General features: G+C 45.1%; 1 protein-coding gene across 1 annotated transcript in view; it reads left to right on the top strand.

Annotated features, from left to right (window-relative positions):
• Window positions 1-7,254: 7,254 nt before the first annotated feature.
• The window catches only part of Emb (embigin), a 35,230-nt gene continuing 28,873 nt past the window's right edge, over window positions 7,255-13,611 (top strand). The window contains exon 1 of the mRNA XM_051183088.1: window positions 7,255-7,531. Coding sequence (XP_051039045.1) covers window positions 7,423-7,531 — 109 coding nt within the window. The 5' untranslated portion in view covers window positions 7,255-7,422. The remainder of the gene's footprint in view (window positions 7,532-13,611) is intronic.

A 13,611-nucleotide genomic window follows, 5' to 3' on the forward strand; every position in this document is an offset into this window, starting at 1 on the left:
GCCAGGAAAATGGGTCAACAACTTGTCCAGAACTTTCCCCTGAATGTTCCCGAAGAGCCTTACTGGGTCCTAACCTGACCCTGAAAATATAAATCAGCTGTGGGCTGTCTTCAGGAAAGATATACCCATCTTAAAGGCAAGGATGATCAGCCCATTTTGCTAGTTGATGGTACCTAGGAATAAGTGACTTACAAAGGAATCATGAATTGGGGTGGGAGGTGACAAAACTTCAACAGCTAGTAAAGCCCTTATTAAGAAAATGGTATCAAGGACTGGAGAGGTGGCTCAGAGGTTAAGAGCACTGACTGCTCTCCCAGAGGTCCTGAGTTCAATTCCCAGCAACCACATGGTTGGCTCACAACTGATATCTTGAGATCTGGTTCCCTCTTCTGGCATTCTGGGATACATGCAGAAAGAACACTGTGTATTTAATAAAAATAAGTAAAAAGAGATCTAGAGATAGAGAGAGAGAAAATGGTATCAAAAAGAAACCATCAGACAAGGAATGTGATGGCCCTATAACTATACAGCATTTGCAGGGGCCTTGACTAACTTTTAAAACCTATCCTCAGCGATGCCCTATTGATGAGATGCCAATGGTTACTGTAATTGGAATAGGTAGGCATTGGCTGGGGTGGGGGTGGGGTGAAGGGTTCTTTGCTAAATAAGAGGCAGCTGGAATAACCTTCACTTCTAAGAATCTGTGTTAATGAGGTTACAAGGAACCACCTGGTAAGCCACTTCCATCTCAATGCATCAACCAGGAAGAAATAAATGCGAATGGACAGAATTATGTGTGTTGATAGATAGCACAGCACTTCTGTTTTCCCTTTTGAACCTTGCCACTGCACATTAAGGAGCTCCCAGAGTAGTAAAGATACCTCAGTGGTGAGAATTTCAAATCCAGTTCAAGGGTTTTTATCGCTGGGGCTTGTGACTGTTGTCCTTGGCCTGGCTTTGAGCATTCCAGCTTCCCTTGCTACTTCGAGATTTTGCCCCTGTCAATCTCCAAAGAGAACTTCCACTGTCCAAACGGAGGGCTACATAACATGTTCCTCCGGAGACATGAGCTTAGAAGTCCAAGGCTCATCTGCTACTGGGACACCAGATTTGTCTACAGGAAACTATTAAGTTGCGTAGATGTTCAGGCATACACTGTTCCGAAGCTCCTGACACTCCTCACAGGAAGGCTTCGTGTTGTACAGATGTGGGAGGCGTCAGAAACACTGAATCCACTGCAGTTCTGACTGAACCTTGAAACTGCTTCCTAAATTATCGCAGTAGCTTGTGATCCCCGAAACAATGCAAGCCCCACTCTGCTCAAAGAATCTAATCAAAGACTAACCATTCCATGCTCTAATCCTTGACCTTCTTTACATATCTATCAATAAAGCAATGAGGGGTGTGTGTGGAGTTTTGCACAGGCCCCGAGAGCCATTTGCAAAATTATAATAGCAAGGTTGTCAGTGGTAGCAAACCAAACATTTTGCTAGCAATGGCAGCTGAGTCCAGGTAGTTAACAGTAGCAGGAGTGTATGTTTTTCTTCTTCAAGTATTCCTGTAGATAAGACCATTTAATGAATGTAATTCAAAATATAAATCATAAATGCTGGATGTAGATGTCAGCCAGGGTTATAATAGTGAGTCTTTCTTATGTGTGTGTGTGAGTGTATTGTTTGAATACTATATATTTATAATATATGTAATTATATATTGTTTAATATGTAGTTATACATCCATATATATTATCTGGACAGTAATGCCTCAGAAATTAACCAATTCCTCCTCATACTCTTGATTTAAACTCTGTAATCTCAGAAAGTCTATTTTAATTAAGTTTGGAGGTGATTTACTGTTTAATTCTTCATTAATGAAGGACTCAGCATTTGACTCTGTTTCTGTTACAACTGGCTTATCAGGGTTTAAGACTCACTGTGATGAGCCCCTCTCACTTTGAGGAGAAATGGTGCCTGATCTAGTCCCTGACATCAGTAAAGGAAGTCAGTCTTCAGGAAACTTTCCTGAAACAATCCAACTTTATCTTCAGACAGCAACGGGAGATACCTTGGGCTTCGTGAAGTGCATTGGGGCCTCTGTCCCTAAGTTGTATTGATCAATCCACATAGGAAAAGAACACACAGTCAGCTTCTCTTCAGGAAACAAAACACAGGAAGGTCCTTGATAAACTTAAAGACAGCTTGCAAAGTCCTCCTGTGTTAGGGTTCCCCAACTCTAAATCCTTTATTTTGCCTGTGAATGAAAGGAACAAACCCGAGGAGGAGTCACCACATGCAGGAAAAACACCCAGCCTCACATCTGAGACAGCTCAAAGATCAGATTCGAATCTCCCACAGAGTCAGGAAGGCACACTCGTTTATCTCTTTGGTTGGCTAAATATTGGCTTTGGGATGTTGGTTTGGGATACTGTGTGTCTTGGTCCTATCTCCCTATTGGTTCTAGTGATAACATTTCTTGAGCACCATGGTCTCTTAACAGCCTTGAATGCCTGTCTGTAGCCTCTGGCTCAGCAAATATCCCCTCAGGAGCACTGACAAACAAAACCTACAGGTAGGGGCACTTTGGCAAGATCTATTAACATCCCCCTTTGCTATCTGCAAGGAACTGAAACAGATGGTGGAGAGAGAGAACTGGTTATAATCTGGTCACCTTCTCAGATCAACCCAGAGAGAAGACTTAATAATATTGTTAACAGTGGGGGGAACCAACTTTGGTGCAGCCCTAGCCATGCCAACCCCTGGGCATAGCCACAGAACAGAAAGTAAGTGATTTTAGCTTCCTTGAAATGCAAGTCCTACACAAACACACTGAAGCCTTTTCTTCCTTGCCAGTATGACAAAATTGAAACACCTGGCGTTGGACAAACGAGCTTGAAAAGCTCCACTTGCTTCCAAAGGATACATGTTTTTAGGGCCAATCCGAAGAGACTTGAGTGAATTTCTTAAGCTTTATAAACGGAGCAGTAACTCTTGACAGCACAAGTTGGCTTCTCACAGTCACAAGCTGTTCCTGTGTGTTCAACGCACTCTTGTTTTTTTGTTTTTGTTTTTTTAAACACGATGTGATTTCATCTGTACAGATCCCAAGGTTGCCTTTCTTACTCTGTGGTGGGTCTCAAAGAAACCGCACTTCACCTGGCAGCTCTCCTCAAAGAGAAAGGAAAGGAAGGCGCCTGTACAGTTAAGTGTTTCAGGGAAAAGCAGGCAGGACCTGTGTGCTCTTGCTCACCACACTAAGAGATCACAGAAGCATTTGTGGCCACATCTCATTTATTAGGCAGGGAAAGGGCAATTCTAAATAGAAAGGCCAGGAAAGCTGGACAGGGAGATTAGCCCAGTATCTGGCTGTAAAAGATGCCAAGCCTTTGAAGACGTGTAATGGAGAGACAAAACCAAACCATACACAGTATACATATATGTAAAGGTGTACCAAAGGTCAAGAGAGTCTCCAGCCGCTTCTCAATACAAAAATTGTATTTCTTCCTCAACTTCTTTTGCTAGAAGGACAAAAATGACCACAGAAATTAAACCCGGGTTTTGCAAGCCACTGCTGCCTGTTGATAAAGGGACAGATTCAACTACTGTAACGAAAAAGTTTCCTTAGGTAGGGTCGGCTCATTGGAGGAAGGGTGAATTTGAGATGAATTTTGTAAGACTAATTGAGAGAGGTCAGCCGAGGTCAGGCCTGAGAAAGGATTGCAATTAAAAGCTCCCCAGGTGCAGGGAAGTGGCCACAGTTATCACTGTAGGGCAGCTGACTGGTGTGAAATGGCAGTCATTGCTGAGGAAATTTGGGTTTAGCTAGCCCACCCCAGGCCCTGAGAAGGTCACAGTGTGTAAGGTGCAGGCCTCTGGGCATTATAAGACTTTATAATCGCCCTTTCAGGAAAGAACAAATACCCTTGTGATCCTCCCTGGGGCTAACAGACTATGGAAGTAATGATCATCGAGTAATTGGAATTTTCCTGGGATTCTTAGGGTAGGAGAAGAAACCTGTGTCCTGGAAAGAGATTTTACTCGTTTTTAACAACTTGTAAGACCACCTTGCAAGGGAGATTGGGGAGCATCTTAATTCTGCATACCTCCTGCCTTCTATTTAACCCCAAACCTGAAGTCAGAACCTGAAATGGATGTGGATGGATCTCTAGACTTGTTTTTCCTCTTCCAAGGTGATCCCTTTGGCATACTTTATCCCTTTAAATGACCTATTGAAGGTAGGAGGCCGGGCCTATCTTTATGAGGCCACCAGGGTTTGTAGTTCACAGGCAAATGTCTACTCTCTGTGTGTGTGTGTGTGTGTTATTCTATGTCTGTCCCTTTTAAACACAGCACCTGGTACTCAGCAAATAGCTCTTAATACTGTTCAGTGAGTTGTTTCATTTATGTTCTTTAATAACAACTTACAGAAGAAGATCTATTTATCATCTGTCTGTCTGAAATGTTGGTTTTTTTTTTTTTTTTTTTTTTTTTTTGAGACAGGGTTTTTCTGTGTAGCTCCAGCTGTCCTGGAGCTCTCTCTGTAGACCAGGACAGCCTTGAACTCAGAGATCCACCTGCCTCTGCCTCCCTAGTGGTGCTGGGATTAAAGGTGTGTGCCACCACAGGCCAGCCAGAAGCCATATTTCCTGAAGTTTTTTTTTTTTTAAAGTAATATTAACACAAGAACATGCATATTTTATATGCATATACCAATTAAAAATTAATGGTGGCTCTCTGGAGCTAACAGTCTCTTGTTCAGTCTATACGATCAGTTTCTTTCTGCAAAAAGTGTATTTATGATTATCAAACCTACCTTTTTTTTTTTTTTTAGAGTAAGGGGTCATGGTGCTGCAGAGACAGTTCAGCAGTTAAGATCACTGGCTGCTCTACCAGAGGACTAGGGTGTAATTCTCAACATCCACATACCACTTACAGCCATCTGTAACTCCAGTTCCAGGGGACCCGTTGTCCTTTTTGGCCTCCATAGGCTGGGGAAACACACGTGGTGGAGAACTACATGCAAGCCAGACACCCATACACAAAATAAACATTTCCAAAAGAGAGCAAGGAGAGGAGGAACACAGTTCCTGAAAATCTCTCTCCCTCTCTCTCTCTCTCTCTCTCTCTCTCTCTCTCACTCACTCACACACACACACACACACACACACACACACACAGTTGCTGTGGATGCTATGCTGTGGTGAGAGGCTGAGGTTGAGAGACTGCTTGAGCTCAGGGATTGGAGGACAGCCTCGGCAACACAGCTAGGTGATGTCTAAAAAAAAAAAAAAAAAACTTCCAAAATGCCCCCCACCCCTAAATCTTCATTGTGTCATAATATCCCACAAAGTCTTAGGGAGCCAAGGTAGGAAGACAGAGCAAATTAGCCAGCCGAGGGAAGGAAAAGGAAGCCATTGGAGTCTTGATAAAACCTTGCCTCTTCAGTTATCAAGAATTCTGCACAATTAACATTTGCTGTGAAGACTGCTAACACAGAACATATTGTTTTCATATATACAGAAGAAAATCCTCTGCACAGTGTGGGCTCCCCCACCCCTGGATTAGGTATAAACAGCACCCAGACACCCGGTTTCGCAGAGAAATCCTTTATTAAGGGGGTAGGGGAGTTAAAGTGGCTGCTTTCTGACTCAGGCAGAAAAAACAGCAGCAAATGGCCTTGCAGGTGCCATTCTTAAGAAGCGAAAAAGGGGAGGTCTGGGTTAGGATGGGATAGGATGCAGTAGTACATGTTTGATTGGACATGCTAATTACGTGAACCAAAGGGGGCTTTTGAATGCTGGATCCTTGGTAGCCAGCCTCAGGAGGAGGAATTGGCTAAACAAGGGAATAGATTTTGGGGGCTTGCTTTAGGGTTGTAATCTGCAATCTACAGGGAAGAGGGCATGGCCTACCAGAGCCATGTTTGCCAGGCCTGGGCTTGCTAGGAGCCTTCATACACCTCAAATAAAAACGTAAAAATAGCAATGCATCGCCCTTAACGCCTCAGTGTTTATGACCTTTCTCACTTTCCATGTACAAACCTGAAGTTTCCCAGGAATTTCACATGAAATTCCTTACAGCACAAAGAAGTAATTTAACTATCCAGTAGGCTGCTTGCAGCCCATTATTTAATCTTATCAGATTTTAATTCCGCCTAAGGCACCATTGGAGCCAGCCACCCTACAATTTCACCTAACAATAAAAGCGGGATAAAAGGAAAAAAAGAAAAGTTTCTTTAGCAGTCCCTTGAGCTGTAACTTGATAGCCACCAAAGTGGTACGTATGGTTACTGTTATGACACATCTCTGAAACCCACACATGTGGTGTCCCGTGCGTTTTATTCTTTGTATTAACCAGCACATTTAAATCTACCTTGAGCAAAACTCCTTTGTAATTAACTGCAGCTGTGCTTCACCCCGGTGTGAGTCTCATTCTGGAATTGCTTCCTGCAAAGTTAACAGAGAGGATGTCCCCACAGGACTGAAGGACTGCTAAGCCAGGCTGCTGCGTTCGACGACAGGATCCCTCTCCCCCGACCAGCAAAACAATCGTTTCTCATTAACTTAATTTATTTGGTGGGAGAGTTAAGAAAATTCCAAACTCAGGTACCTCATAGATAAGAGATAGCATTGTTTTTCACAACGTTTGATAAAGGTGACTGGCCTTCTGCAGTTTACGAAATACTCTCTTTACTTAGTTTTTGTTTACTTGAGCTCTTTGGCGCCAGGAAAACTGTTGCGGCGAGCAAACAAAAGGAAACACACTATGGGGGCCTTGGGATTCTGAAACCTTAACCCCGGAGGGAACTAGCTAAACCTTCAGAGATTGGGGGAGGGTGTGCATGACTGATAGGCAGCTCCGAGGAACATGAATTTCAGGGCTCGGGGACACTGGGTAGCGCCTCTGGTCTGGCAAAAATAAATCTAAAGGTGCACAGGGGCATAAGTATCTTGACACCTTCACCTGTCTCATCAAAGTTAAATAAGCGAACGCACCCAACGGATGCAAAGAACAGTCTGTGGGGAGTTGGGACGCGTCCCCGAGGTGATGGGCTGAGACATCACCTGGCTGCTTCCATTAGCTAGCTGCCTCTCCAACCCGGGCAAGTCGAGCGGGTGGGGGCGGGAGAGGATGCGGCGCCGGCGTTGCACAGCACATCCGGGCGCGCCTGCAGCGGGTTGCGGGCTGCATAATTGATGAAGGGCCGGCGCTAGGCTGGGCCAGCCTCGGGTGCGCTGGGAGCGTCTCAGGGGGGAGGAGGCCAGGGCGGCCGGGCCCCTCCCACTCCGCTTTTTCTCGCGTGTCCTGGCCCCGGGACTGGCAGTGGGCGCCCGGTTACCAGCAAGTGCGCCCAGGGACGGATCGGAGGCTGAAAGCAGCAAGCCAAGGGTGCAGCAGCGACCTCCAGGACCGACCCGCCCGCGCCATGCGCTCGCTCACTGGCCTGAGGGCGCTTGTGGCGCCCGGATGCCCGCTCCTGCTTCTGTGCCTTCTGGCCGCGACCAGTCGGAATCGGGCAGAAGGCGACCCTGCAGGTGCCTGGGGTACCGGGGCGGCACCGGGGAGGGCTCTAGGAGCACGGGTACGGGCGCAGTGGCCGCGACCCTCCAGCCCGAGGACATACATCCCTTGGCGCCCGCGCAGGGGACGCGGGGATGCGGGCGCAGGCGGCCGCGGAGCGGAGGTGGCTTCTCATTGGATGGGCGCGGGTTACCCTAGGAGGAAACGTGGGAGCAGGGGAGGCTCCCGGTCTGCCTGGTCTAGGGGTGATTCCGGTCCCAGTAGAGCCCAGTTTGATCCCGGCAGCTGGTACTGGGACAGGGTCGGGTTTTTCCTACCAAGCGGGCTAATAAGAGTGCGTGGGATGCTGGGGTTTGGCTCCTGCTACTGTGGCATTCTGAGCCCACATTCCCCGAGGCCAGCTCCCTTCACTAGAGGCCACCGCGAGGCCCTCGGATCGACTTTCCTCCTGGCAGGTGTTGGCTTTGAGGATGTTTTTTTAGAGCAGATGGTAAAATTCACCACTCCCAGCCAACTCAATCAAGCCCAGATAAGAAAATTATACGTGGGTCTTGTCTTTTACACCGGGGTCTTTAGTATGAAAAAAAAAGTTTTGTTTTGATAGAGTGTTGGGTTGCGTGCTTAAGGCATGTCAACAGAAGGATTTATGTGGAAAAACATTGCCTCAAGTCGAGATCGCGTTTGCAGTCTTAGCTCACCTGTTCATACTTTCTGTGTTGCAAGCGGTCTGTGTAACTTGCTTTTCAGTCAGTTGTTCAGGTGTCAGTGTCTGAAGGGTGAGCTCCCATTTAAGACCTCACTAACCAAGCGCTCAGACAGTTGAGAGACTGGCCCACTGGGAACTAAGGCCACACATTCTTCTACAGAAGGTTCTCAGCTATTACAGAGTATTTTCATGAGCATGTCGACTGGTCGAATATACTATAAAGAAGGAAAATGCTCAAAGGGTACACACACAACTTGGGTAAAATCTTTCGCATCCCGCTAGTCCGTGGATTTTCTTGCTCCACGGCTGTTTTCCATCGTAAGTAAGGCTTAGAAGAAGTCATTGTCCAGGACATGAACTCTCTGACCGCGCGCCCTTCCTAGCCACACCAGATTCTTCTGTCCTTAACCACCACCATGTGCTTCTGAGTACTGTTTCCTCTTTGTGGCTCACCACCCCTCCCCCTGTTCTCTGCCCTTCCCTCCCGCCTCTCCCTGTCCACCTTCTCCCTCTCCATTCCCCTCCCCTCCTCAGTTCTGGGTGTCTAACTCTGGTCCTCCTGCACAGAAGGAAGCCACTCCACAATGGAGCTACAAATCCAGCCTCAACTGTTGCTTTGAGAATCGGTGTGTTTTGGTCAGTCCTAGAAGTTTAGCTCTCCACTTGGCACTGGGTGGAAACTATAGGAGTTTTAAAAAAGACTGATACCCAGGTCTTGGCCCTAGAAAAACCATACTTATTTAGCATAGATGTCAGTCTGGGCCTTATTAGTTTTTGAAAATTCTCTGTGTGAGTCAAAGCAGGCTAACATCACATAAGACCTTGCGGGTCTATCGTTAGCTACTCTGCTGGCATGGTGTTGAAGTTAATGTCCACACCTGGCTTCTAAAGGGAGGAAGCTAGGAAGCAGATGAAGCTGTCAATGATTGTGCACAGTTACAGAGGGGAACATGGGACTTGCTCACAGCCTCCACTCAGATGAAAGCTATGAAACAATAGTGCACTTGAAAGGCATGGCATCGGCATCTGCTTTGAAGCTAACCTCCAAAGTGGTCATACTTTCAGCTGGCTGCTCTTACAGAGGACCTAGGTTCAATTTCCAACATCCACAGTGGTAGCCTATTGCGGTTTAATAAGGATCAGGAGAAACAGGCTGAATAATAGATGTTTATTCAGGGAGAAATAACTTACAACATAGACAAGACGAACACCAGCATGCCTCCATGCTCTCCTGTCCCCGTGCTACAAGCAAGAGAGCTCCTGGGAGTCCCCTCCTCAGACCTAGTTCCCCCAGGTAACATCCGCCCCTGTGCCCACCCCCAATGGGCGTGGTCTGTGCCACAGGACAAAGTGAATATCTCACTACAGTAGCCCATGGCCATCTGTAACTGAAGGCCCAGGGTTTCCTATTTGATGCCCTCTTCTGGCCTCTCTGGGTACAGACACAGATGTAGGGAAAAAGTGTGCTCATGAGCGCGCGTGCACACACACACACACACACACACACACACTCACACACACTCTCACACACTGATCAGGTCTACAGAGCTTTCTAGATTTGCTATTTGAATGAAATTCATCTTATTCTTTGCTTAAGAAAAGAATACTGCAAGGTTTACCGTATGCTTTTTGTGTTTATCCTTTGAACTACTTAGAGATAGGTGTTCTGTTTAAATAAGACGTTGGGGCAAACGTCAATAATAAACTGGGTATAATAAATTCCTGTACTTACATTTTGTAAGGGATGTGTGTCAGTCCACTGTATGTACTATGTAGGCTGATGAGTTAGATTTTATTCTCCCTGATTTTCTAAGAGGAAGTTGGGACTTCAGTTAAGCAATTGCCAGAGCTCACCGTGTTTAGTACTGGAGCGGAAGAAAGTTTGAAGTTTGTCAGCCTGACTCCACAGCCTGTTCTCTTCAGGGCAGCTCTCTGAGAAACTGGGTGTACCCTGGAGAATTTGGAACCACAGACCAAGAGTGTAGCAACAGTCTGAGCATGTGATAGGGGCTGAAGGACAGTTTTCAGTCCTGGGATGAAGTCAGTGGTAAGGTGTGGGGAGAGGGTTACTGCCTTTTTCAAGTTCTTTGTTTTTTCCTTAATTTTCTTTATTGTTTTATTTATTTTGTGAACATACATATGTGCTCATGCCTGGATGCTACGGTATGCTCATGAACATCTGAGAAAAACTTGAGAGTAGTTTTTCTTCTACCATGTGAGTTCTAGAGCTTGAACTCGGGTTGTTAAGCTTCACATTGGGGAGCCCTTGCCTGCTGAGTCATCTCAGCTGCCCCCCTTTTTAATTAAATGAGAGATATAAAAATGTCTTTGTAAAAGAAACATTATGCAAGCAGGACTATTTGCTGTCATTATTGGTATTATCACAGGTAACAAACTGAGGTAATGGGTTAGTTTTGAAACATTTTTCAGTGGTGCAGCTTGCAGCTAGCATCTTAACTTCCAAAGATACAGCTTCTGTGTTGTTTTGACTAGCTCCCTTCCCGACTAGCTAGTCCCTCCATATTTGCCTAGCAACAAATATTTGTGTGAATAAATCTTCTTAAATGCCCACATTTGCATGATAATGTGTTTGTAGAAAACACTAGCAGTTTTTGTCTTTGAAGGTATTTACACTTGGGCTGGAGAGATGGCTCAGCAGTTACAGCTCTTCCAGAGGAAGCAGGTTCAATTCCCAGCCACCACACGAACAGCTCCCAATTGTCTGAATATATTTCCAGGGGACCCCCTCCCAATACCCTTACACAGGCAAAAACACCAATGCACATGAGAGTATAATAATAAGAATGCTCTTTTAGAAGGTGTTTAACCTGTTTAAATGGACAGATTTATTATAAGCCCATCTTTACTTGGGATATTTCAATAATTTGGTTGTGTAAATGTTAACAGTATGTACAACCAACTTTTAAACACCCTGACTCAGCTTTTAACTCTTCCGTATTTTCCTGAGTGGTGGGTCCTGTAGTCGCTGGAGGAGCTTCCAAGTAAGAGGACAGACGGATCAGGGTGGGAGGGTAGGCTCAGCACAGTGAAGAAGACGTTTCTGCAAAGATTAGCTCAGCCCTGGACTCAGAGCTGAGCAGGGTGACAAGGGCTACTGACAGGGGCAAGTAGACAGGTAATGTCTCACCCATGCTCCAAGGCAGCTAGCGGACAAGGGGAATGACTCTGGGGGATGTTATTGTATACACAGGAATTGATCAAATAAGGAAATCTATCAAGAAAAGCGGGTGCAGGCTTTCCATTAGGCAAGAAGAAACTAAAGAGGAGCTGGGGAGGGAAAAGCCTTTGTGATGTTATCAGTGTGAATGCATGACTACAAATCACATATGTACAAATATATGTGATATATATATATATATATATATATATATAAATGTCCATATTATATGTGTGTGTATTTCATGTTACAAGTATGCTGTGCTTGTGTTTGAGCTTGCAAACATATATTGGTAGCCCTGACCACTGATTAGGTATACTTAGCACCCAGATGTTGGCTTTCAGGACTATTCTTTTTAATAATATTGGAGAAATGACAGATTTCTCCAGTGAGTGGAAGAGGACATCCTCCTCCAGAAAACTCTTCAAGAGTAATGAGCTGTGTCTGAAAGTCAGGAGGCAGTGTAAGGGGTCCACATGGAACCGATCTGGGAAACAAACTGAGCATCCGATTAAATAATCGTACTAGGTGACAATAAATTGAAGCAGTCCACTAATTTAATTAATTATCAGTCTGCACTCATGAGTTTCTGTGTCAATTAGCTACAATCCATTGATGGAGTACTCAGGAGATTAATGCAAGAGGGTCATAAGCGTAAAGCCACCCTAGGTTACATAGATCCGCATCATCATCAGGGGTGTGGCATGAGCTGGCCATGCAGAAATGGCAGCTTCCCTATTTCAGTGCAGTCTGGGATGATGTGGGATATCTCTGTTGCAGGAAATGTTCCATAATGCCTTAGAGAGGCTTGATTTATCACGTCAGCAATGAACCCGTTCACTTAGATCAGGGGAAGGAGTGCCAGGTTTCGACATTTCATATGAACCTGAGATTATTTGAAGAAAAACAGTTAGCATTTTCAGAGAAAGCTTCATTGACCATGGGCTCCATTAAAGCAACTGAGACCTGGTTACCAGCGTGTTTGGTTCCATTTTTAAGTGTGTGTGAGCGTGTGCATGCGTGTGTTTATATGTACCATTAGGTGCTGGTGGAGGCCAGAGGGGTTTGTTGTAGTATTTGGAACTTGAGTTACATTATAGGTGGTTATGAGCCACTTGGTGTGCATGGTAGGTACTGAGCCCAGCTCCTCTGCGGGACCACTAAGTGATCTTAACTGTTGAGCTGTCCCTCCAACTCCTGGTACGTTTTTCTAAAGGACATGTCCTTAAACAGAAATGGTCAGATGTGTGCTGCTGTCTGTAAGGAGTACGGGTTTTCCTCCCGCTGCCTGGTCTTATCCCGCCTCCGCACCAGCCCCAATTAACACACTGAAACTCTGTATTAGATATAATTCTGTTGGCCCGGTACTAGTTTCTTATCGGCTAGCTCTGTCTTAAGTATTAACCCATTTCTGCATTTCTGTTGATCTATGTATTTCTCTTACCGGGGAGCCGGCCGGCATTCTGCTTTCTCCAGACTCTCCATCTTGACTCCTTCTTCCTATTTCCTATTTCCTCCTTGTCTCCTAGTCCCTCCTATCTTCCTTTCCTATTGGCCAACAGTGCTTTATTCATTAACCAGTATGAGAAACATATACAGAATGACATCTCCCATCAGCTGTCTTCTATTTTGCAATAAAAAGGGCAACCTTGTGACTAAATAACTTAGCACACATACACTACATAGACAGGAAAGAAAAGACTCCTTTGCAACATTTTGTTAAAAGTAAACAGCTCAAGGTACTGTCATCATTCAGGTATAACAACATCTCTTTAATGTTATTATAGAAATGAGAGACATTGACTCTAGAGACGGTGCTGTTTGTTTTACTGAATGCATTTTTTTTTCTGTTTTTAAAGTTACTGAGGTTAACATAACTAATGTATCCCTCCTAATCCCCTAACAGAGTCTTCTCTGTTTTTGTTTTGTTTTGTTTGAGACAGGGTTTTATACATCTGTGGTTGGCCTTAGACTCACTGTGTAGCCCAGGGTGAATTGAATCCCTCATCCCCTTCCCAAGTGCTGAGATTACAGGCGTGTACAATCACATCCAGGCCAAGATAAAATCTTTTTTGGCCTTTTAGTTACACAAGTTAAGAACCTGAAAGGGAATTTTGATTTATCTTAACACTCCCAAGTACCTTTGTAATATATCTAGGGGCAAGGAGCAAGCCATAGCCGGTTTCTTGTTTCACACTTAAGCGATTTCC

Source organism: Phodopus roborovskii, unplaced genomic scaffold (assembly GCF_943737965.1).
Source record: "Phodopus roborovskii unplaced genomic scaffold, PHOROB, whole genome shotgun sequence".
Taxonomy (NCBI): Eukaryota; Metazoa; Chordata; class Mammalia; order Rodentia; family Cricetidae; genus Phodopus; species Phodopus roborovskii.